Genomic DNA, 25,304 nt, shown 5'->3' with positions numbered 1-25,304 from the left:
AATAGAGTTTTTTTAAACCCTGGTGGGGAAAAACAAAATAACACCCAGGAGTTTTAGTACTGAATTTATTCATTAATATTCTCGGTGGGAAGAACAGCTGGAGACTGACGGTGACCTTCTGTTGAATATGTAAGAATTAGACTATCTAGATATAGAGTCTCATCCCACAATTGAATAGTTACCATGTGAACAATGTGGCCTCTGCATTGAGGAAATGATTGCAGGCAGAGATTAAAAGGAATTATTAAGATAATAAGGATATCACGAACTCCCTAATGCAAAGATAGGGACATTTCAGAGATTTTATTCTTAATTGTGTTAATATTATGCAGCAAAAAGGATATAAGTAGGGCTATCTGCGGGTGCACAGTGCTACAGGACATGCCTGCTACAGGACATGCCTGCTACAGGACATGCCTGCTACAGGACATGCCTGCTACAGGACATGCCTGCTACAGGACATGCCTGCTACAGGACATGCCTGCTACAGGACATGCCTGCTACAGGACATGCCTGCTACAGGACATGCCCTCGAAACGGTTGCAGTTTGGTTAGGTTTAGGCACAAAACTACTTGGTTAGGTTTAGACAACAAAAATTACGTGGTTAGGTTGAGGCAACAAAACTACTTGGTAAGGTTTAGGCACAAAAGGTACTTGCTCTGTCAACACTTAGCAGCAGTTTTCACTGTTAGCTGCAAGTCGTGGTGAGAGTCACTGAGAGGCAACAGAATTGCTCATATAGACCAAACAAAAGGATCCTTCATTTAATTAAGTCAAAATCTGGAAACCCAAAAGTTATTTCTATTATGCATCCACTCATGTATGACCCTGCAAATCGTTAAGAAGTGTTTTATTTTCTTTATTCAAGTTAAATGTGTCTTTTGAGTCTCACTCTGTAAACCGATTTTAAACACAACTCTAATATCATGTGAGCACAGACAGGCCCGATATGTCGTCATCATTGCTGCTCAATATCTCCGCTTCCTTGAAGGCAGCTCACGGGTAGAGAAAACCCATGAATTACTCACGACCTCTCATCCACTCGGCGCATTTCTCCAACTTTAGATCTTTTATGGATGGGACCCTGGTGTGCAGGCAGAGAGGACCAGGGAAGACAAAGATAATTTGTTTTTGCTGCCTGCCGCGAGTGGTCCTTCTGCCGGCCTGTGATGGTTCCTTGGATGACAGCTTGCCGTCAAGCCCCGGGGGTTCAGATACCTCCGTCTGATCCCGGCACATTTTTTTCTTCTTCACTTAGCTCATGTTGGCTTTCATTCACGCTTTTTATTGCAGGGTGGAGCGTTGGGAGGTGGAGGGAGCAAGACATGAAATGTGTTTTGTAGTGTGTGTGTGTGAGACACCCACAGCGCGTGTGAGAGGAGGTTCAGTGAGTTCAGATCTCTCCGCTCTGTCCATCTGTATCCAAGCAGACGTCTCTCCTCTCCCCGTCCTCATGACTCCCCCCCGCTGTGTTTGCGTCCCGTGGTCTCTGTTTTGTTTTTTTGCAGCGTCTGCTCCATTTCCCCAGCTTCTCATGTGACTGGGGGTCTCTTCCACGCTTGGCCACCTTCAGACTGAATTGACCCACGGTTGACCGCATTTCACCGCTGGTCCATTTCCACTCAGTCACATTTTATATATGTGTGTGTGTGTGTGTGTGTGTGTGCCCCAGGGGAGGGGTGGACTATAAACAGTCATCACTTGTTGACTTCCTGCCATCCATCAAAACCTTGAACTCCGTTAAGTCCATAGCCTCCGTCTCCTTCCGCCTACTGAAACCATTATTGCATTGCAAACTTCTGATACAACTACATTACTTGCTTATTCAATTATAGTTTTTCCCCTTACACCCCTTATTTAAAGACAATAATGTATCTACCTATGAAATATCCCTAATCTCAATAAAATGAGATCAAAATTCTGTGTGACGTGAAAATCTTCAACTCTAAAGCCATCAGCTGACCTGTACTTTCTACATGTTTCCACTATCAGTCTGAGTCATGCTTTTCTAACAGTTTCCTGGCAGACATGCATGCTGCTTGGCAACCCACCACGTGTGTTGATGGTGTCACGGTGGAGCCACAAAGAGTCAAGTGAACGTCTGTGGTATTGGTTCCCATCTTGAGGCTACCGGCTACGAATTCCTTTCCTTTTTAGTTAAAGGGAATGTTGAGTCAGGCAGTGAGAGGGCAGCTATGACTTAGGGGTGCTGTGACGCTGGAAATAAACAGATGTGGAAGCGGGGAGGTGATGTCATGGGCAGGGGATCGCAGGGAATTAGGGGGTCAGATCACCCAGATTACAAATCCATGTGTTCTCATGTATCTCTTGTGGTGTCTAGCCATGCGGAGAGTTTTTCTTTCTTTTGAGTTTTTCTTTTTTTTCTCTGTCTCCGCCCCAATACAATAAAATAAATGGAATTTAGTTAAAAATGTTGATATTCTAATTTACGTTGCCGACATTTTTTGTTAGACTGTGAATCAGTGAATCAAGGGGCAGTTTGGGTGACCTTAAATGAGTCAACACGAATGGAGAGAGATTAAAAAAGACCAGAAAGAAAACCGGAGACATGGACAGAAAGAGAGGGCTTCTCGTCCTCCACTGTGGTCCCTCTCGACCACTCTTTGGCTCACCATCATCCCCCAGAATCGAAGCCATGCTTGTCTGGGTCCTATTCATGATCCATAACCTCGCAGCAAAATAATATTGTTAAATACCAAGTGACTGTTCTCCTCAACAGGCATGAATTATTCAGCTGGAAGAAGCCTTAAAGCTGCAAATTTATTATTTTATTATTTATTTCAGAAACAACATTAATCTCAAAGATTCTAACACAATTATGACTGTATGTATTAAACCCGTTTTTCTACGATCCATAAATGATCTCATCGCCTGTGCAAAACCACCCACCCGGCGGCTGCATTGCATTCTGGTCTTTTGAGGATCGAGCCAGTGGCGGTATGTCAGTGATGATGAAAACGATTCACGCAGCAGGATTGGGCTCGAGATTTTGTGTTCATTGCGTGCAGCGTGTCTACACAGGAATGGCCAGTAATTGGATCCCTCGTGTTAAATGAATGAAAAGCGTTTATGTCTGAGCTCCACCAGTCCTCTTCTTCCTCACCCTGCCTCCTCTTGACCCGCTGCGTGTGTCCCGCCACCGCGCCTTATGTTCCAGCGTGCTCAGCCACGGCCCTGATGTGTTTAAGGACTCCTTGAAAAACCTGGTTCGCCGATTCCCGTATCACTATGTAGACATTTTAGAAGCTGTCAAGCGCTATCTTTGTCTCTTCGGCTGCTTTGGCATTCTGCCTGTGCTTCCTCCTCCTCCTCCTCCTCTTCTTCTATTATCACACGCTCCCTCCGAGTCAGAATCGCTTTATTTGCCGGCTACGCAGAATGTGGTGGAGTTTTGCGTCTCGGTGACGGTGGTGCAGAAACGTGCTGACAGCTAACACAGTGTAATGTGAAGAGCCACGCTGGAGCACGCGGTATACAGGAGCTCGGGAGGTTCAGTAGCATGCTGTTGCTGTGTGCAAGATAAATCTTATCATTTTAACATTATTAAAATAGTTTTTTATTAAGATATTCAATTTATATATATTTTTTAATTCATGCAACATTTTGCAACAAAAATGTTCTTTTTGTAATAAGTGAAACACTTCCCAAAGCTTCTTTCAATGTGATTTTGATCCTACTTGTTGGACACTTCTTGCCTCCCGCTGCACACAGCTGTCAGTCAAAGACTGTCAAATCATAACGAGACTAACTGATAAGTAGTGAGGAGACGTAGTTAAGAATAATATCTGATTCTGTCTCTGGGCCTGAGGTGAAGACTGGCAATGCCGTAATTGCTTGTGTATTATCGTCATGTCGGTAATCATCATTAAGGGGATTAGACTGAGCACTCTAACCAGGAAAAGAGACGGACATGGGCAGCCAATCACCATTGGAGACTTGATTGGTTTTACACACACACACACGCTTCCCCAAATTCTTATTGAGCTTTGTTAAATGAAGTTGTGCCAACATTGCTAATCACCTGCATCTCCACTTCTCTGCTCGGCTTGCATTGTTCATTTACATCCCAATTAGGCTGCGGCACTTAAGTTTTGTGTCCGGCGGTAACAACTTGACACACACAGAAGTTGTGTCACAAAGTTGTGTCACAATCAACCATGTGAGTGTGTGTCTGTGTGTGTTGGCTGATGTGCGGGCGGCACCAGCGTGAAGTAGATCTCCGCCCTCTCCCACTGCGAAGGTAAGATTAGCGACAAATTAATCCTCCTCCAGCGGCCCATCATAATCTCTTGCTGTGAGATGGCAGCAGATGTTGTGCGTGATTGCGGGACCACACTGAGCATGTGCAGGAGCGGAGCGCACTGTTTATAGGGCGCCTCGTGTGCAATCAGGCGGCGAGACGACATAATGCGGCGTCACATTTACTGACTGCAGTGCTGGTGCTGCATTAGGTGACTTGAAGCCTCAACCACTGAGTCGAATCAACAACTGACAGTGTTAACTAAAAGCAGACATCATGATGTTCACCAAATTAGTATTTACTGCAGTGTAGGCTGCTTTATTTACTTTTTACAATCCCTGTTTGTCTCACTTCGTATAATATGTGTCGAATTAGGTCAGAGCCTGTGTTTATCAAACTGACATTTTGGATTTAAGTAAAAGTGTTGCCTTTAAAGGCATTTTCTTCTTCGTTTAGATAATTTGTTTGTACTTATTTCAAGACGAAAACATTGTTATTGTAATGTTGTTTTTCTGTTCATGTCATGATACCACTTCCGGTGCTGTCACTTCCGGGTAAATCACTTCCGGTTATTGTGCTTCCGGTTCGGTAACTTCTTTAGGTGTAGCCAAACAAAAGAGAACTGCATGCTCAGAAGAGTAATCCGCTCGCATCCACCTGGAAGCATCCGAGGAGCAATGTCGTAAGTTCATTTATTTGACAGTTTGTTAATGTGCAAATGATTGCAGTTGTATATTTATATTTACAACCGTGCAATGTTTATTACGCAGACTGAATATTTGTATTGTCTTTATTTTCAGTTTTCACCAGTGGTGGTCCATCAGGGCCTGCAAGGCCTTCTCTGCTGGCCTAAACAGAATCACAAAGTTATAGCTCTTTTGTAATTTAATAATTTTTCTTAAATACACTACATGTATTATAATTTATAAAAATATTTTCCCCATTATCTTATTTTCTCATTGCACAGCTACTGTCTTCCTCAGTTGATCTGCTTCCAGTGCAGCTTGTTTTAAGTAGAGCTTTTATCCAATCAGATTTCACCTCTGTGTCTCTAGGTAGGAAGAGAGGCCCGAGGCCTGCAGACTCACAAGTGCATCCATGTGCAGTTTAAGTGAATGGGGACGATATTGTTGATTGTCATAGTCTTCAACCAATCAGATCTTTAGTTTGACTTGTTGGGCGTATTCTTTGACGTGCCAGAGCCTGCTAGCTGGCCTACAAGTACGTCAGCATTAACACGCAGCTCAGTTTTCAGGTGCAGAGCTGCAGTGAGGTGCAGCGTGTGCTGTGATTGGTCAGTGGGCGAGCAGGTGACTATTGTGAAACTAAACTTAAGCAGAGGCTTAGTTGGAGTAGTAAGAGTTCAAATTGACATTTTGTGCATTTTGCTTGATGTAGATTTTAATTTTTTTTACCTAGCTGTGTTTTTTTAACACTCAATGGCTGAAGGAGGAGAAACGGATTTGTGAATTGGGATTAAACCCTTTGTCAACAAAGAAAGGAGCATGGAGTTTGTCTTTAAGTGAACAGCATTTGGTAAGTTAGTAGCTTTAATATGCTTGTTTGTATATTATTATTTGTACAACTTGTTTTTATGAAGATGGATTTTTGTTTGGTTTTTTATGTGATAGGAACCATTGTTACGTCCAATGTTGCGAGACATATTTAGCCGGTACCAGTGTTGCCAACTTGGTGACTTTCTCGCTAAATCTGGCGACTTTTCAAACACTCATGGAGACTTTTTTTGTCAAAAGCTACTAGTGACAAATCTAGTGACTTTTTCTGGTGTTGTTGGAGACTTTTCTGTTGTTTTGACTCTGACTTGAAAGCACGTACCGTTCTGCACGCGGGAGCTGCCGTGAGCCCCTCCGCCGCGCCAAAGCACTCGCGCAGCAGTCCCAGCTGCAGTCAGAGCAGAGAGGAGACACACTCTCGGCATATTCTCTGCAGTTAGTGTATTTATAGGTCTTGGCTTAATTTTTACACGAAACAAATAATAACTGCAGCTGTGTTTCAGCTACTGGACAGCAGTGAAGGCCCAGGTATAAAATGCACGCCCGCCACTGAGTACAACACACGCTTTGCTCTGAGCCACGTGATGTTTGGCAGCACGTTTGATTTACTATGGCAATTTCCTACAATCTTGTTTTGCAGAGGCAGGTTTGGGTGATGTGCTCATTGGGATGTCACTGTTTTGTCGTATTTCCTTTCAGGTGTATAAAAAAAGAGAATTGTAAAAACCTGTCTGATCCTCTTGGGCACAATGCAGGTTGATTTACAAATGCCGCACTTCTGGCAGCATTACGTTTTACTACAAAGAACTTTAAGTGTTCTCTCTGGTGGATCGCAGAGAGGCCTGCTTGTTGCATTGAGCTGGAAGCTTCCCAGCTTCTCTACACTTGCTTTTAGAGGAACTAATAAACTTGAAATCAAAGCATTTTCAGCAGCAGGACAATAGTGACAGGGAGGAGGAGGAGGAGAGGCGGAGGGCTGTCAGCGTCACAGTATCCAAGGCTGATAGAAGGCAGGGAGTATGGAAGCTGAATAGTGTGTGTGTGCTGTGTAGCAGGCAGAGCGTCTTCTCCCGTCAGGGTACACAGGGCACTGAAAACTGACTGGGCCACTGGTGTTCAGGCAGCCAGAGGAGGATGAGGAGGAAGAGGAGGGGAGCGAGGCAAATGGAGCTCTTCAAATGTCTCAATAACTCAGATGCCAATCAAGAGCTTTTAGCAAATTTGGTGAAATTTTGAAAGAATAAATATAATTTTCTGAAAACAGTGTTTGTGTTCACAACTGAACATATGTACTGGAAACGTTTAAAACTCCTTATATGTTGTGAAATGTTGATTCTTTGGAGCTTTTTAAACAATATAAACAAGTTCAAATGTTTTAAATGTTCATTTTTTGCTTGTCAGATTCTGATTGAGAGTTGAAGCTGAAGCACTTCAGGGGTTGAAGTGTCACTTGAAGTGCTGAACGGGTTGGAAGTGGCAGTTTAAGTGTAATAACTGAAAGCAGTTGATACGTCAGTTAAAGATGAATTGCTGCAATGAGCTGAGGATTCAGTTGAGGTGGAAGTGATGAAACAGTTGAACTGTTCAGTGTAATCACAGAACAAAAGCTTGAAGCTCGTTTATAAGATGAAAGCGGTTGGACTGTCAGTTGAAGAGTAATGCTGTGTTCACACTACGAGCAACAGAATGGCCATGGGTGGGCCGCTACATTGTCGGCGCTGAGGTGTTGCTCAAGTGTACTTCGACGTAGTCATGTCTTTAAATAGCACTGAGAACTGGTTAGCGACATTCTGTTAGATGGAACAGAACAGGGTGAATCAAAAACATGATTGGTTGATGCTTCGCTGCGTCATTGGAGCGCTGAAGAAAGTTTAGACAAGCTCAACTTTGAATTTGTAACGCGTCTCGCCCATCACGCAACACATTTCAGGCATCAGTTGGTAGCTTCATGTCACTGGCTTCCACTGAAAATAACTTGTAGCCTGTTGCTGAGTCAAATACTCAAATTCAGTTGCCCAATTTACAAATGCCGCACTGGTCAAACAAATTTGTCACTGATAGCAAAACCCACAGTGTCTTAACATGCAGTTCTTCTAATGACCACTATGTTGGCACCAGATATTGCATTATATTACAGTACATTAAATGCACTTTGTGGCTCCAATAACTTTCTCTGGGAGTGAAAGGGAATCGCTGTTAAATTCCATTCTCTCTTCCAAAGGCTCATGGTCTTGCATTATTGAATGTGCGCTGCTGGCTGTGACATCAATAATGTTGACTTTCACAAGAATGAGTATGAAGGTAACTTTCAAAGCTGACAGTCTGTGAGTCCACAACACTGGCCTCATATTTATTAATACTTCAGCCTATTAGCACTTCATCATGAGTGTGTTTGTACTTTGCAGTAGCCCACAGTCAATACCTGTCAGCGCCGAGGAAATGAAAAGGCTCTGCTTTCCCATGACCTTACCTGATTCCAGACCTGAGGAATCCGGCCAGCCGGTGCAGGTGAGAGAATTGTGAGCCGGTAGCTGTTTCCATGGCTACGGCTCAGTTCCCACCAACCAATAAGCCAGGTGTTTGTGGGGACTATGGGCGACCTTATGTTCCAGTTGACTGGGTGGGCGTACACTGGTAACACACCGAGCTCTGTAAGCTGGTTTTTGTGTGTGTGTGTGTGTGTGTGTGTGTGTGTGTGTGTGTGTGTGTGTGTGTGTGTGTGTGTGTGTGTGTGTGTGTGTGTGTGTGTGTGTGTGTGTGTGTGTGTGTGTGTGTGTGTGTGTGTGTGTGTGTGTGTGTGTGTGTGTGTGTGTGTGTGTACCTGGAGGCATCAGAGCAGACCAGAGCACAGTGATGGACTGTGTGGACGGATTTACATTACTTGTCTGTGGGTGTGTGTGTGAGGACAAAGGGATTAAGAAAGATGAGCTTTTCTGTTTTCTCCAAGGGTGGTCAAATAAGCCATAAACCTACACAGAAAATTTGTTTCACTTTGAAATTGACTGAAAAAACACCCAGAAGGACGAGGACTGGAAGCCAAACATTCAGAGAAGAGTCTCGCTGCAGAGCTCCAGGCTCTGTGCCAGTTTGAATGAGCCACTCAGTCAGGATGGCGTCATCAACTGTAACCGCCGTACGAGAGCAGTGCAGAGCGGCAATGGAGATGAGTCGCAGCGCTGGGGGCGCCCGAGTCTGGAGCTCTGCAGCTGTAAAGTTCAATGTTGTAAACCGATCCTTTGACAAAACAAAGCAAACAACAAAATCTTATTGAGCAATGAGTTAGAATTAAAGGCTACATTGTATGCCTCCATGCAGCGCTGCTTCACAATAAAAGCTTTTCAGTGACTTGGAATTAGCAGGGCATGTAGCGAGCAGGCGCCTGCTTGAGGGCATTTACTGTGAAGTGCCTGCAGCGAACATGTCAGCTCAGAAAGGCTTCAGCAAACAAATGTAAATCCAATTAAGTTGGCATTTATTTTACAACACAATCATTTTCAATCATGTCATTTTCAGTGCAAGCTTCATATGCAGTTATATTCTACACTTTGTTCAAATTTATCTCATGCTGCCATTGGTGCATGTGACAACTCAATGAAATATTGTATTGTTGTATTGTTGGCTGCACTCCTTTACTTCACATCAGAGAAAATGCATAATTTCCAGTGTTTAACAGCACAGCCAGACATGGAATTTACATGATCTCTGTCACTTTTTCAAAAGGGTTAGCAGTGCCGGCTGGCCAATAGAGGGCACTAGTTTTTGAATTATGGAATGCACCCACTAACATGTGTAAAATATGATATCTGCACAAAATATATGCTTTTCCTGCACGTCTTCTCCACCTGTCTGCATGTCTCAGCAGAGCTGCAGCCATTGAAGAATTGCCCACAGGAGGCGGGTCTATGAAGCAGTTTAGCCAATTGCTGATTAAAGATATGAATGTATGACATACAATTTAGCCAATCAGCGTCCTCAAATACATTCAGCATGGGGCTAAATTTGTATCGCCCCGAGCTGCGCGTTCTCGTCGGGACTAGTCTCTACAGGCGAGCACGAGCACTACTCCTCCAAGACCCGTTTGAGAGGAGAACTTTGGCGGAGATTCTGCAGGCCAAAGAGCTGATCCCAGATCAGCCTGACCTCACAATCAGACAGCAGACTAGCAGGAAAGGGAAGCAGTACATGCGAAGCTTCTGTACTAGCTGTACACCAGACAGGTTTGGCTAGCTGCATGACGTCATGCTAATAACTTATTTAGCTTTTTAAAACAACGGGGACAGATTCAGCACGGACAGTTACAGGAGTGAGGGATGAGGAAGTAAGGAAACATGAGAACACCAGGGTAGGGAGTGAGGGATGAGGAAGTAAGGAAACATGAGAACACCAGGGTAGGGAGTGAGGGATGAGGAGGTAAGGAAACATGAGAACACCAGGGTAGGGAGTGAGGGATGAGGAGGTAAGGAAACATGAGAACACCAGGGTAGGGAATGAGGGATGAGGAGGTAAGGAAACATAAGAACACCAGGGTAGGGAGTGAGGGATGAGGAGGTAAGGAAACATGAGAACACCAGGGCACACATGGAGAACTCTGTCAAGCTACATATTAGGCAAAGTGAACATCTTTTCTTCTACATAGTTGTCCTCAGTCTCATCTGCTTAACTTGGTCATGGAGACATCAACATTTAATAGAGATGGTAAATTAACAGTGAAAACTCATCATAGCTTAATTTAACACCATAATTCCTAATTACACTTCATGTACTTCTCCTGATCTTTACCTCCTATAACAAGGTCCATAGGGGCATCTCAATAAATAAACATGTTCTATTATAATATATTATATTTGATAAGTGTGTGTGTGTTTTATATTATACTGAATTGCCTGTGAGGGGGACAAACCCTCCTGACGTGTTTATCAAAGTGTTATTTACTGCTTTTTTTTCGTGTTGGAACAAATGTTAAATATTTAACTGCAATGTAGTAATGTGTTTTTGATACCTTCATTTTTTTGCATTAAATCATACTGCAATGTTTGCTGAAATTGATCGGATGTAACTTTGTCGAAAGTTAGAAGGGCAGCAGAAAAAAACGTCCCCAGTTGAAGTCTGTTAAGGGACCTTTGCTGTACCTTGTTTCCCGTCTCTCTCTCTCTCTCTCTCTCTCTCTCTCTCTCTCTCTCTCTCTCTCTCTCTCTCTCTCTCTCTCTCTCTCTCTCTCTCTGTCCCTTCTTTTCCTGTCAAAATCTCGAATAATGGCGTAAAAATGTGATCTACAAGACATCATTTGTGGGAAAAGCTTTTTAAAAGTAAAAATAGCTGGAACATGTTGCCGGTGAGAGGGAGGTCTGGGTCGGCCTGCTTGGCCTGCTGCCACCGCGACCCGACCCCGGATAAGCGGAGGAAAATGGATGGATGAATAACAGTAAAAATAATTTACGTGCATTACAGTGTTTATGCGCACATTTTACAAATGTGTGGCCACCCAATAATGGCTGCTCATTTACCTCCAGCTTTGGTCTATAGCGTAGCATCTTTTCTCACTGCACTGAATCTAACTTGAGCATCGCTTATGGTGAAGGACGGATGCCTGGAAGTATTGAATGGTGTTCACACTCAGCACGGACGAGCTTTCAACCTGATTTATTTCGGCATCCATTGTCATTAGCAGCAGGCTCACTGGTGCTAGCGGATAAATATCGCCACAGCTCTGCGACCCATCAGTGCCACACACACACACACACAGGACGGAATCCTCATTACCTTGAGCTCCACCTCCAGCCTGTGTCCACAGCAATCAGCAATCACCGCTGTTCTGCTGAATCAGCCTGCAGGGAGTGGTAGTGTGTGCAAAATGTTTGTGCTTTTCAGTGCGAGCAACTTAAAAATAGCAAATATTCCATGATTGCACTCAGACCTTCAATCTTCAGAGAAAAGCAGTAATTGCCTGTTTACATCATCCATAGTAGGACGCAGTGTTAATGCAGCGTATTATTAAATACCAGCTTAAGCCACAAGGTTATCAATCACGCTGCATGTGTGTGTGTGTGTGTGTGTGTGTGCGCGCATGATTAATTGTGCATGTACAGGCGTGTGTGTGTGTGTGTGTATAAAGGCATCCCTCGCCTCTCTTTATCCTCCCCTCGGTGTTTGAAGGTCATGGCTGTCTGTTGGGGCTCGTTACACTAACAAGCGCTCAGCTCACTCCCCAGGGCTCCGTCAATGGATGTAGTTTGGGCCAATAGAGGGATTACAGTTCACATACAGGGATACTTGGTATATCTGTGGCCAGCGCCAGCCTCAGCACACTCCATCCTTTTTAACCAGGGTTTTTCTTTTTAAAACCCAACAGCCCTCTGAGGAATGCGTAGCGCCTTCCTTGCTTTGATGTACCTCCGACGTGAGATGGGAGTAAGAGCAGACGAACCCGTTTTGATTTTTGAAGGGAAATTTGGCCACTGCTGCAGCAAAAAAATTGAAATAGGATATAGAAGATGAAAATACTGACATTCACAAACAACATCCTCATTATGTGGACACCAAGTGTGTACTGGCTGGAAGGCAGAGACAGATTTGCATGTTTGTAGTCAACAGATTTGTAAATTTACAGTTCAGTGCGATGAGCAGGTGTGTAAATGAGGAAATGTGGATTGTGAAATTATCAGCTTTGCACAGCGGATGTGCAAACTTCAATGCTGTACTGCTCCCACTGCACACTGTAAATATAGGCAAACATGGACAGCAATATGTCCGATAGTGCAAATGTGTGTAATTGGCCACTGGCGGGTTTTTGAGACGACAGGCCCCTGGGCACAGACATGTAAAAAAAAAAACACCGCTCTCCCACAGAGGAGCAAGCTACTCGGGCTACATCCACACTACTCCGTTTTCAAACAAAAACGATCTCCGTCCACGCGGCGTTTCAGCACCGTTTTCGAGATGATCTCCATACTAACACGCCTGAAAATGAATATCACGTGACTCTTCACGTACACTGGGCATGCGCGTGGGTGTCGATGTAAACAGGAAGTAGATTGATTTCTTAGTTTAAAAAAATACGACAGAGTAATAAAGTAGTCTTTAATAATGAAAGGTCGTGTTTGATACGATCTTCTCTAAAATCTTCCTCTATGAACTCAAACAGACACAGTTCGTGGAAAGTTTTAGAAGTTTTATTTTTCAGACTTAGTTACAGCGCTGCAGGTCTTGTTCTCTCTCTCTCTCTCACATATCAAATTTACTTTAAAATCAACACTTACACGTTAAGGTTTGCTAGATCATGGGTCCATAAATATGGTCAACACACGTCTCTCACTCGTTTCCTCGGCGTTGTTGTCTGTTCTCACTCGTAGCTTTGCTGGTGGCTTAACTATCTGTCCTACTGAATAGCATTTATTGCTAACCGCGACTTCAGACGTCCGCTCCGTAGGACTGATAACGCCGCTGGTCGCTGATCGCTCCATTAACAGCTGCTTCCTCTGTAATAATGCAGACTTTTACTGAACAACAGCTGCTATTAAAGACAACAAGGTCAGCATCGCCTGTAATCAGTTGTCCATGTTAAATTAAGCTGGTAGTCGATCGGTATTCAATGTTGTCGTTTGTGATCTTCCGGGTAAGGGTCAGGTGATAGGGGAGTGACGAATCAGGGAAGGACACGTCATGACTGCTAAGAACCAATCAAGTAGCGAACGTGGGTGTGGGCGTCATAGTTTCTAATCGTATCCGGTTTCGGACGTCCACGTTTTCAAACTTATCCGTTTACAGTGCTCTAAACCTCCGGCGTAGTGTGGACGCTCAGTGTAAGCGTAGCAAAACATATGGGTTTTCAAATGGAAACGGAGTAATGTGGATATGGCCTCAGAGTGGAGGCTAAACAAAGACTTTTGCGCCTCTTTGTAGTCGTTTTGCATCTCTTTGTGCTTGTTTGGTGTCACTTTGTAGTCGTTTTGTGTCTCTTTTGTAGTCGTTTTTACATCTCTTTTGCATTGCTCTGTGGTCAATTTGGTGATTTCACTTCTCTTCGTGGTCATTTTGGGTCTCCATATGGTAGTTTTGAGTCTCTTTGTAGTCATTTTATGTGTCTTTGTGGTCGTTTTGCATCTTGTAATGGTCGTTTTGTGTCTCTTTGTCTTGCATCTCTTGGTTGTTTATACAGTATGCTTCTCTTAGTGGTTATTTTGCATCAATGGTCGTTTTGCGTCTCTTTGTGGTCATTTTGCAGGTGAACCACAGGGACCCCCTGACCCCTCCGGCCCCTGAGCCTGTACCCGGTAGACACCTTCAGTAATCCATCCACACCCCATATCCCACTACATTATTTGTCACTCACAAACATAAGCACTGACCATTACTCATACTTTTTTTCTATACATTTGGAAATATGTAGAAAACCGTACGGTGTGCATAATTCTTTTTTACATTTCATTATAATTATATTATTTGAATGTGACTAATGTAAGTAAATGTTTTGTGATTTAAAAGTAGTGCTGCAACCAGGGCTGTTACTAGGATTTTAGTTTTAGGCTCAACAAGAGATTGCGTTGACATCAGGTCTCCGGCTCTTAATAATTAGTAGAATTATATAGTCCTAGCTAATTATTACAAAATTACCGGTCCGTAAAAAAGGGCATTACTGTTTTCCATCCATCCATCCATTTTCCACCGCTTATCCGGGGTCGGGTCGCGGTGGCAGCAGGGCAAGCAGGCCGACCCAGACCTCCCTCTCACCGGCAACATGTTCCAGCTCATTCTGGGGGATCCCGAGGCGTTCCCAGGCCAGCTGGGAGATGTAATCTCTCCAGCGTGTTCTGGGTCTTCCCCGGGGTCTCTTCCCAGTTGGACATGCCTGGAAAACCTCCAGTGGGAGGCGTCCAGGAGGCATCCTAATTAGATGCCCGAACCACCTCAGCTGACTCCTTTCGACGCGAAGGAGTAGCGGCTCGACTCCAAGCTCCCTCCTGATGACCGAGCTCCTTACCCTATCTCTAAGGCTGAGCCCGGCCACCCTACGGAGGAAACTCATTTCGGCCGCTTGTAGCCGCGACCTTGTCCTTTCGGTCACGACCCAGAGTTCGTGACCATAGGTGAGGGTAGGAACGTAGACTGAGTGGTAAATTGAGAGCTTTGCCTTCCGGCTCAGCTCCCTCTTCACCAAGACGGTCCGGTGCAGCGCCTGCTTTACTGCTGCAGCTGCACCGATCCGTCTGTCGATCTCCCGCTCCATCTTACCCTCACTCGTGAACAAGACCCCGAGATACTTGAACTCCTTCGCTTGAGGTAGGCACTCCATCCCCACCTGGAGGGAGCAATCCACCGGTTTCCGGCAGAGCACCATGGCCTCAGATTTGGAGGTGCTAACTCTCAACCCCGCCGCTTCACACTCGGCTGCAAACCGTCCCAGTGAATGCTGGAGGTCACGATCCGAGGAGGCTAACAGGACCACATCATCTGCAAATAGCAGAGAGGCGATCCCGAGACCCCCGAAACTGACGTTCTCCGCCCCCAGGCTGCGCCTAGATATCCTGTCCATGAAAATCACGAACAGGACCCTAACCCTAACCCTAACCCATTACTGTTTTCATGAAGGTCTAAATGCTAAACGATGCCAGGGATACATTTTCTCATGGTGAAATGCTAGTTCTTGGGGGAAAATGACTGAATACTGAAACTGGAATTAGGCTTAAAAAAAGTAAATAGACAAAAGTAACATTTTTTTAATTACTTAAAAAAATTTCAGAACCCAGATACTCAACTTACAGTGATATAAAAAGTAGCAAATGCTCACATTTGAGATGCTGGAACTCTTTTTCTTGACAAATGACAATCAGTTATCAAATTGCTGTCAATTGCGAATTGTTCAATTTATTTTAGTATAGCCCAAAATCACGAATCCCAAATTTGCCTCAGAGGCCTTTACAATCTCTACATGTACGACATCCTCTGTCCCAGGACCCTCACATCGGGTGTAAGGTTACTAATTGAAAAAGGTAAAAACAGTGTATCAACAATAATCAAAGCATATTCACGTCGATCTTCACGTCGTATGATTAATTACTTGTAAAGTTAACTGGTAAGGTCTACTGATGCACTGTATAGAAATGTATCCAGTGTAAACATGCGTTGTTCTCATCATGAGCTCTCCTGATGGCAGTAACACATGTTCATCCATTAACATGAGGCAGATGACGTGTGGAATAAACTGCCATTAAATCCTTGGCTTTCTCGTTAGCGGTCCCACTTCTTCCCTTGTCGATCCTGTGCCGTCCTTCAGCACTTTTTCCATCCAGAGTAATTGGAGAGAGTGTGTTGGCGGGGGCGGAGTGTTGCACTGGCTGATCCCACTGAGCTGCTGCCAGCAGCTACCACTCTGTATCGAGTTGTGTAAAGAGCTGAGATCCAGCCAAACAAACGCTGAACTGTGGCTTCGCCCTTGGCATATAGTCACGGATCTCATCATTTATCCCTGTAGCTTTCTCCCGCCTCCTCGCTGCAGTAGCTTGTTTAAAGTGATGGTTTCCAAAGTGGCGTCCTTGAGGATGGGTCCAGGGTCCACGGATAAAACAAAGAGTAGTTAGGTTTCACTCTTGCATCAATCACAAGAATACCACCCAGAGAAAGAGCAAGCCTTCTGATCATAGGCGTGTTTTCTCCACCATTAAAGAAATACAAATCAATACAATCAAACAGAGTTGGTGAATTTTATTCAGGAGAAGGGGGCAAAAGCCACCTGTGCTATTTATATATCACCATAATATGTACAAAAGCAAAAGCGAGACTGTTTAAAAAATAAAATAAAACAATAAAACAATCTTCCCTTTCCAAACTGACTTCACACTGACTTTACTACAAAATAGCTTTTTGTAAGAAAATTTGTAGCTTTTCACTACAAAATAGCTTTTCTAGGTGGTGGGAATGTAACTTTCATGGTTTTAAAATAAATGATGTAAAGAGAAAGAACTGACCTTGCTGGCAGTCAAAGATTTTAAATTAAAGTTTTTCGGGCCACATTTCTTCGGGTTGCTGTTCCGCAGTTGGACATTGGGATAAACTGACAGCAAGGCAGCTATGCGACAACGTACCCAGTTCTATTAATGCATCCATGCTGTGTCCCATTCACCCGGCTTTCAAATATGTTGTCTAATCATGGTGTCTTTAAAGCAATTGATAAAAGAGAATCGTGGAAAATGAAGGGGGATTCAACGGGTCAAAGATCCTTTAACTGCCTCCATCATGGAGGTTATGTTTTCGGTTCGATTTGTTTGTCCGTTTGTCAGAAGGTTTGCAAAACAACTACTTGCCCGATTTTCATGGAATGTGGTAGAAGGATGGTCTACGGAAGAAACCATTACATTTGGGAGAGGATCCGAATCATTTTTTCACTTTCATTAACATTGTGAGATAGGGCATGGCCTTGGTGGAGGTCTGCAATCCCTGAGTGCCCTTCTACAGTAGTTACCACTTGTGGATAGCAAAAGTTGGATAGCGTTAACTTTAACGCCTGTATTCCAGTAGAAGAATACTACATATTTAGAGTGTCAGTATTCTTGAGGATGAGAGTCAATGTTCTTGAGCAACAAAGGTCTTAACTGATTCCTCTCAACAAGTTTGTCTCGTTCCTTCCTTCCGTTTGACTGGGCCGGTTGGTGTGATTGATCCTCAGTTAATAGTTATGTTTCCTCTCTGTTTTGCAGTCATGCGGAGGAACCCCTTTGTGGTGGATGGCTGCTGTAGGAAAGGGTCCCGCAACGCCCTGCAGGAGCTCTACAACCCCATGCAGGTAGGAGGCTGACATGGTCGTTCAACTGCTCTCTCTATATGTATCTCTATGTCTATCTCTCTTGACCCTCATTTCTTCCTATTTGTACTCGCCTCCAGCTGTCAGACGTCTGACCCAAAAAGGCCGTTTGAGGCGCTTCCCCAGCTGACTTCAGTTAAGCATTTTTCATCTATGCCTGCCTGTGTGCAAGCCTCCTACCTAGTTTTTTATAGCAACGTTGACCTGCCCATGAAAACTCCAGGGGACAGCATTAGCATAATGGCTGTCCATCTTTCGTACGGTAGTCAGGAAGCGCTACTGGCCCGAGGCGATAAAGCCGTCTTCAGGCTTTCGCGAATGAAAACGGACAAACAAGGGACAAACAAGGGACAAACAAGGGACAAACAAGGGACAAACAAGGGGCAAACAAGGGGCAAACAAGGGACAAACAAGGGACCGAGGTTTTGCTGAAGTCTAACAACTTATTTCTCTCAAGGACAGAGAGGAAGAAACAAGGCAATTCAACTAAAGTATTAGGCATCAGCAGGTGGTATTCCTCACTTGTCTCTGCGAATAGCGGGGTTATTATTGCACTGTCAGTGTTTGTTCCAGCCACTGACGCCTCACATCATTTAGCATTCCACAATCCCATCTGAGTAGCCATCTGAGAGCATGACACCTGCTACATGATTGCCGGCAGGAAATTAATGCATATTATGGGTTGCAGCTTTAATGACTTATCTGCTTTATTGGGCAGTTTATTGTACAATGGGAGAGAAATGGAAGATTTCAGAATGAAATGGAGATAGGGACAAAGGTCGAGCAAGAACACCCTCTGTTAATGGTTACTATCAAAGCTGAACAAGGCAAGATTAAAAGAAAAAAAAGAAGAAAAAAAGTGTCCCATCCACAGTATTGATTTATCGTAATTATTAAAAAGATCTTAAAAAGTGTATTGATGGCTTCACACAATTCTGCCCATTACCTACAAAACTTATGTATTTTGCGTTTATTACTGCTGACGGCTTTTCAAAGCGCCTGATACTTTTAGGATGATTTCCTACCTTCCGGGCAGCCATATTTTGACAAAAAGGCTTTGCTGGCAGCCAACTCTATTTAGATGTGGCTGCCAAAAAAGTATTGCATTCATAAGCTGTATGAAAAAAGAAATCTAATTTGGAGGACAAAAAGCAAATGTTGTAAAAAGGATAATGCTAACTGAGTCATTGATAACACAAAAGCCCCTTTGTGTTGAATTTTGTCGTGATTGCAGATTTCTTTCAAGTTTGTTTTTTGATGGCATCTGAAAATTAGCCCAGAGGCAATCTGTGCAGTCTGTGGGTGGTTTTAGCTCATTGATTCTCAGTACAGGGAGGTGGAGGCACAGTATTGTCAGCTGCATAACAATACATATGTTTTCCCAGAACAATAACAAACAATCAAAGATTTGCATGCAAAAACCAACAAGTTCTCACTCTTAACTCATCAGTGGCCCAACGCTTCAAACTATAGCGCTCTACGTACCCATCTGGTGTCATTTTCTGCTCGTTACATGCATGCACTGTCTCTTTAAAATAAACTTCCGTGTTCCAAGGAAACAGGAAGCTGTTTTCAATAGACAATTTGGGTTGTAATTGTTCCGACTTACTTAGGTGTGTACAATGCCACTACAACCAACAGAACTACAAAAAGCTCAAACTACAAGCTTTCAAGCTTTCGAGCTTTGGCAATAAAACTCAAGTTGTAATGAGTTTCCTTTTAAAAGCTCTTTGGCATAGGCCTCAGAGCGGCCTTGCATGCATCATGAGTTCTCAAAGCCTGCTTGCAATGATAATGTAATTCTGAAAAACAGCAAAGTGACTCTGTTTGCTGTGATGGATTACAGATCTCAAGCAAGTGATCTGAAACCAATGGTTGGAGGTAGGAAATTAATTCAACAGCATAATGTTGTAAAAAGTGTTGGCCAGGATGAACAGCCGTCTTGATTACATCACAATGTTTGCTAGAAGCAAAGCAAAAGACAGACTGGTTGCAAACACTAATCATCTCAGAGTAGTGGCCTAAAGTTTCACATCTGTTGTTGGGTACCAGAATCTCTATTGCAATTCAATATTGTGAATTCTAGTATAGCATGCTACAATATCAGCGATGGAGAGAAAATGTTGCTAATAGGCTAAACTGTTACAGGGATGAAGAGATGGCAAACATGTGGGGTTTATATCAAAGCATGGTCGATTTAGCAAGCTAACCAGCGGACGGCTTGCTCTAGATGCTTGCTTTCATGCAACACGGGTTACAGAAAATGATCTGAACAAAGTAGTCCCCTATCTGGCGTTAGCAACATGCTTTTCTACGCTGTGACGGGTGTGGGGATGAAACATTAGGTTGTTACATTTTACTAATTTACCGGCTGGCTGGCTAGTTAGTTAGCTACCTTGCTAATTCCACCATGCTTTAATGCGAACCTTACAGTGTTCATAGAAAGTTAGCCCAACAGCGGGCCTCACTGGGAGACTACTTAAGGCAGGAGCTCTGGAGAAACTAGCCATATATATATATATATATATATGTATATATATATATATTTATTTATTTATTGCAGAGGCTGAAGAACAATACTTTCTTCAGTAGCGGTGCACCAGCTGACTAGAAGAGTGAGACAGGAGGACATTGCTGGAGGTGATCCTATCACAGTGATGGATTGGATAGCTTCTGCTCCTCTTCTGTTCTCTCATCACTGTCCTCCTCACTATCTATCACTTACTGTCCGCCTGCCTGCAACTAACCCTGGTCTGTCTCATCCCTCACACCTCCAACTGTCCTTTTACTCCCTGTGCTCTGTCTCCTCTGTCCTGTGCTGTCTCAAGCTCACTTTTTTTTTCCTTTTCTCGCATTCACTGTCTGTTTGTTTTTTCCTCTGTTGTCCATTTATCACCATGGCATGCACCTTATAAAGGTATACGGTTGGAGGGAAGGCTTTAAGTGGTTTTCTGGACAGTCAGGATTAGACCCGGTGCACGTGGACTCGCCGAAGGTTCATTTTCCATGAAGGATTTTTCCACACGTTCTCACCCATGTAAAGTCCCATTGATATATTTCTGTGTGCACAGGGGGTTCTTACTGCAGCTAGAGTAAACTTTAACAGGGTGCTTGGGGTCAGTGGTCAAGAAAAAGGTGTGTGTGTGTGTGTGTGTGTGTGTGTGTGTGTGTGTGTGTGTGTGTGTGTGTGTGTGTGTGTGTGTGTGTGTGTTAGAGCGAGTGTGTGTTCTGGCTCTGTGAGAAGCAATTTGAATTGTAGACCATCACAGTGGGGACATTTTTGGCATATTTTGGCAAAGGCATTTTCATTTTCTTCACTGGTTGACTTTAGGTTATAGGGTTTAAGGTTGGGGTAAAGCGAGTTGAGGGAACGTGCGGAATACTTTTGAAAAATTACCGTTGGTCAACACACTTGAAAAGCAATGAAAAAAATAAAGTAGATACCCAAAATATTAAAACAATAATATGTGGTTTTATATTATTTTGTTTGTCAAACATGAGGCAGGTGCTGTGACTGTGTGCCACTTTCCAAACTCTTGTGTTCATACCCAGGGCCTTGTTCTAATCTATATTTGTTGTCAAATATAGATTAGATATAGATATAGATTACAATTTTCCATCTATAAACACATACAATTGACAATTTTAAGATAAACTGCGATGCACCTACTCCATGCAAAAACACATGATTAGAATATAATAGGAACTTATTGTTATGTATGATAGCAAAAAAGACAACTGTATTGGGTCCTGTTTTTGCTTATATACATAATCAATACTACCTTTAAATCACTTTTTCAAAGCTGCGTCATCCATCTTCGTCTCTCCATGTTTTTTTGTGTTTTACATTCAATTAATAACTGTTCTGTGATTTCCATACAAATACTAGCTCTCATTAAATATATCTGGGCAAAAGGTTTTCAATCCAAGGCTTAACTTCCCTTTTGGCGAGGTATACAGTAGGCAGGGAGCACAGAGATCCTCTTCTTTGCTATTTTTACTCTACAGAGTGTTTGCACTACATCACAGTACTGAACTGAACTCTGCTTCCTTGGGGCCCACACTGGTTTTGTTTAATCAGAATTCAAATCAGAGTGAGTTGATTTGCTAAATGCAATAAAACCTCCAGAGGGAAGGATTTGATGTGGCCACACACATGGTCAGATACCATCTAAAGGCCGGGAAGGAAACTCGTTTCCTTACACAGTAATTATCTTTCCTCCTCATGGAAAGTTTTTTTTCTTCTTCCAGGAGCATGTAGACACCACAATTACCGAGCCAATCCCTGGCTTACAGTTAAATGCTGATTCAGAGATCAGGACTGAGGATGTGCATACTGGGATGAATGACTCAAAGCTAACATTAGCACTAATGGAGTGCCACTGTAATGGAAGTATGTGTTCATAGTTTGTGTGCGTCTGTTATGTATCTGTCTCCCACAAGGATATAGAGCCGAAAAAGAAATCTTCCAAAGTAAAAGACTTTGATTATGATTTTTTTGTGTTTGGGTTGAAAGTTTCAGAAAGGCTTAGATTTAATTTATGGAAGATTAGTTACACTTTTTTTGTTTCTCCTTTCTCTCTTTACACTCTGAACGACAATTTACTCACAGTAATGGACTGTATGTTTCCGTCTGTACATGGTTTTAATTGAAACTAATTTAATTTGACAGAATCGGATGAGGTAGAATTAATGTGTACACTAATTTGTGAAAAGAACTTGTTCGATAGACAGATTGGGATGTTTCAGCATACTGGGCATGGCAACCCAATGAAAACAATGACTAAAAACAGACCTGGTTAATCAGAAATGTAAACTCCACAGCTATAACAGCAGGGCTGCAACTACTGTATGTATCCATACACTGTGCAGTTATGGTCAATGAGCCATGTTCTCTCACTTCCTGTGTCATCACACACTACGTAGCCACAAAGCCACACCTCATACCGATAACCTCGGTTTTGTCAGTCAATGTGGACATGCATTCTTACTAGTCCGATTGTATAGAAGTCTATGAGAAAATGACTCTACTTCTCTCTTGATTTATTCCCTCAGTAAACATTGTAAACATGAGTTTATGGTCTTAATCTCTAGTTTCAAGTCTTCTTCAATACAGGATGATGTTCATTTAGTCAAATAGACCATAAAGCAGGGTATGCTATCGGGCGGGGCCACCTTGCGAATTGACAGGTTTCTACCACGAAGTTGTACGGTTTCGGGGTTGTCCGAGCTTTCTGTGTTTTTATAACTTTAACCTTTTCACAGTGTCATTTCAGTTTACGAAAGTAACATTTTGGTCTTATTCAGCGTTTGGTTGTACTTAGTTCCACAAAAACATGATGACGATGGCCAAAATGCCAAACTTGCGGCTTCAAAACGGCAGTCCACATACCAATGGCTAACGTCAAGGTGACAACATTCAATTCCTAGTGTATATCACCAACGTTAACTACAACTCCTCTCTTGCATTTTTTTTTTTTTACTTACTTGGAGGTACGGTTCTAACAGAATTTTAGGGTAATCTTTCTCTTTAAAGGGCCCAGAGCAAAGTTGAACCTTTACAGGACCATGACAACTGGGCAACAGTTCTTTTTTGGAAACGGAAAATGACTTGTTTTGTCGCTTTTGTTTGAGGACTTGTTGAGCAAGAAAGATCCTCAATCAGAATGTCCTCTCCTGATTGTCTCCACTGAATATCTGAGTTCAGGTTGCCTTGGCAGCAGGCTGAGCAAAGTAAGTTACACATCCTTCTCTTCAGCCACCTCCTCCAACTTTTTCTAAGGGATTCCAAGCGGTCGCCAAGGAAGGTGGAATCCCTCCCATGTGTTTTTGTGCTTACCCAGGACCCTTCCTTTCAAACTTACGTAGAATACCTCCGCAGAGAGGTTTTCAGGAGGCAACCTGGTCAGATGCTGACACATTTTGGCCACTTGCATCCACGGTCTCATTCTCTCTAGTTATGGCCCAGAATTCATGATCATGTGGACAGAAAGGTATATTGGTAAATCGAGAGACTGGTGAAGATTTGTCCCTCCCAAAAAAACATAACTTGGTTGAATTTTTGGCAAATTACAATTTGAGAGAGATGAAGAATTAATCAGTCCTGGTTGGACAACCAACAGGTCTAATCAGAAATGGTTCAAAATTAACTGTGAATATTAATCATGTTGTGGAGAGTGGTCATTTTAGTGTTTCCTAAATGAATGTATCCAGCGAAGGGAGGAAAGTGTCTGCATGTGTCTGTGTGCCACTAAATAATGCCTGTCTGGATTGTTTCATCATCTGCAGATATCCTGCTAACCCCACAATCCCTTAGTGTGCGTGGTGCGTGCGTGCGTGCGTGCGTGCGTGCGTACGCTTCCCTTCCCGTCCTCCCTGGAACCAGAACCCTGGGCCAGAATATCGGAAAAAATATGTCGCACCTTTCACCCACAGCAAAGAAGCTATAGCAGCTGTCTGAGTGCTCTGCTGTAAAAGCCATCAGAGAGCACAGCTATACGCTGTGGATACGGATTTAAAATGTGTGTGTTGGAAGCTGGATAAATCACTCTGGGTTTTGAAGACAAAGGGCTGCACTCTTTTTGTCTCGGTCTATCTCTGGAGGCTGCAGATGAGCATGGCTGAAGAAAAGGAAGTGAAAGGAGAGAGACAAAGGGATTTAGAGATGTTTTGTTTACCAAGAAGATAAACTTTTTAGAGAGAAGAGACAGCTTAGCACAGAAAGCCACAGAGAACACAGGACAAAAAAAGGTGTTTAGTTCCCTTACAATCAAAATTTGTCACGATCTCGACCACCTTGTTTCCTTGAGATCATCACATAATTCCATCGTGGGGGAAAACACAATGCACACAGGAGAAATCCAGTGCGCAGCTGGAGCCCTCGGTGCATGTTGTCCCCGTCCCTTTCTGGAGAAGGCTGTTGGTTTAACTTGATTTCCCTCTAGATTTAATGTCCACATTTGTGCTGCTGTGTTTTCCTTTTCGACAGGAAGTGTTGCGCCAGAGTTTACAACGAACACGCTTCTCTTTGGACATCGACAGCTGAGAAAATGCTTCCGGTAAAGGAGCATAAAGAGACAAACGAAGATAAAACATTGATGGCCTGTTCCAAAATACAGTTCAACTCACATGAAAGTTAAACTTGAAAATAAAGTAGGTAAAGTATACAATGTAATTTTAAAATGATAGCGCAACCTGTGATTCATATAATGTATCACATGCAATATGCAAGGAAGACATATCCCAGGTATCTGAATGTTAATGTTGAGGTTTGGAGTTAGACCGCAGGCGTTACTTGTTTCATATAGTGACAAAATAAGCAACACATTACGTCATATACAGGCGCTTGGTCAGGAGTCACTTTTTAACGCCCTGGGTAGTCCTACGAGTTAAACAATGGCGCACTTTGGTCAAAGTTGTGAATTCAAACAAAGGTACTTGGTTATGTTTAGGAAAATATCCTGGTTTGTGTTAAAACCATGTATTTTAGTGACGGAGGCTACGTAAGTTGAGTATGTTGAGTTAACTGGTCAACATCGATGAGTCAACGTTGACTTTTGGTTACACACGGGACAAGAACAGACAACAGTCTATTGGGTGGATGTGATGTTTCTTTGACCCGTCCATCCACCACAAACTCCTACCCACATGGACGCTAAAGGGTTCCTTGTGCGCCGGTATCAGAGGTAATTTATTGAGGAAATACACTGAGTGTTCAAAAGTTAATGTGGACTG

The 25,304-nt window shown here is 43.2% G+C and overlaps 1 protein-coding gene across 2 annotated transcripts in view; it reads left to right on the top strand.

Annotated features, from left to right (window-relative positions):
- The window catches only part of chst11 (carbohydrate (chondroitin 4) sulfotransferase 11), an 86,179-nt gene that overhangs the window by 46,177 nt on the left and 14,698 nt on the right, over positions 1-25,304 (top strand). For both annotated transcript variants that reach the window (XM_076076035.1, XM_076076034.1), the window contains exon 2: positions 17,467-17,552. In XM_076076035.1, coding sequence (XP_075932150.1) covers positions 17,467-17,552 — 86 coding nt within the window. The remainder of the gene's footprint in view (positions 1-17,466; positions 17,553-25,304) is intronic.

The sequence above is a fragment of the Anarhichas minor genome, unplaced genomic scaffold, assembly GCF_050575085.1.
Source record: "Anarhichas minor isolate MPS153535 unplaced genomic scaffold, ASM5057508v1 ptg000055l, whole genome shotgun sequence".
NCBI classification, from domain to species: Eukaryota; Metazoa; Chordata; class Actinopteri; order Perciformes; family Anarhichadidae; genus Anarhichas; species Anarhichas minor.
Note: the sequence above shows the minus strand (reverse complement) of the source record. Positions and strands in the feature narration are given on the sequence as shown.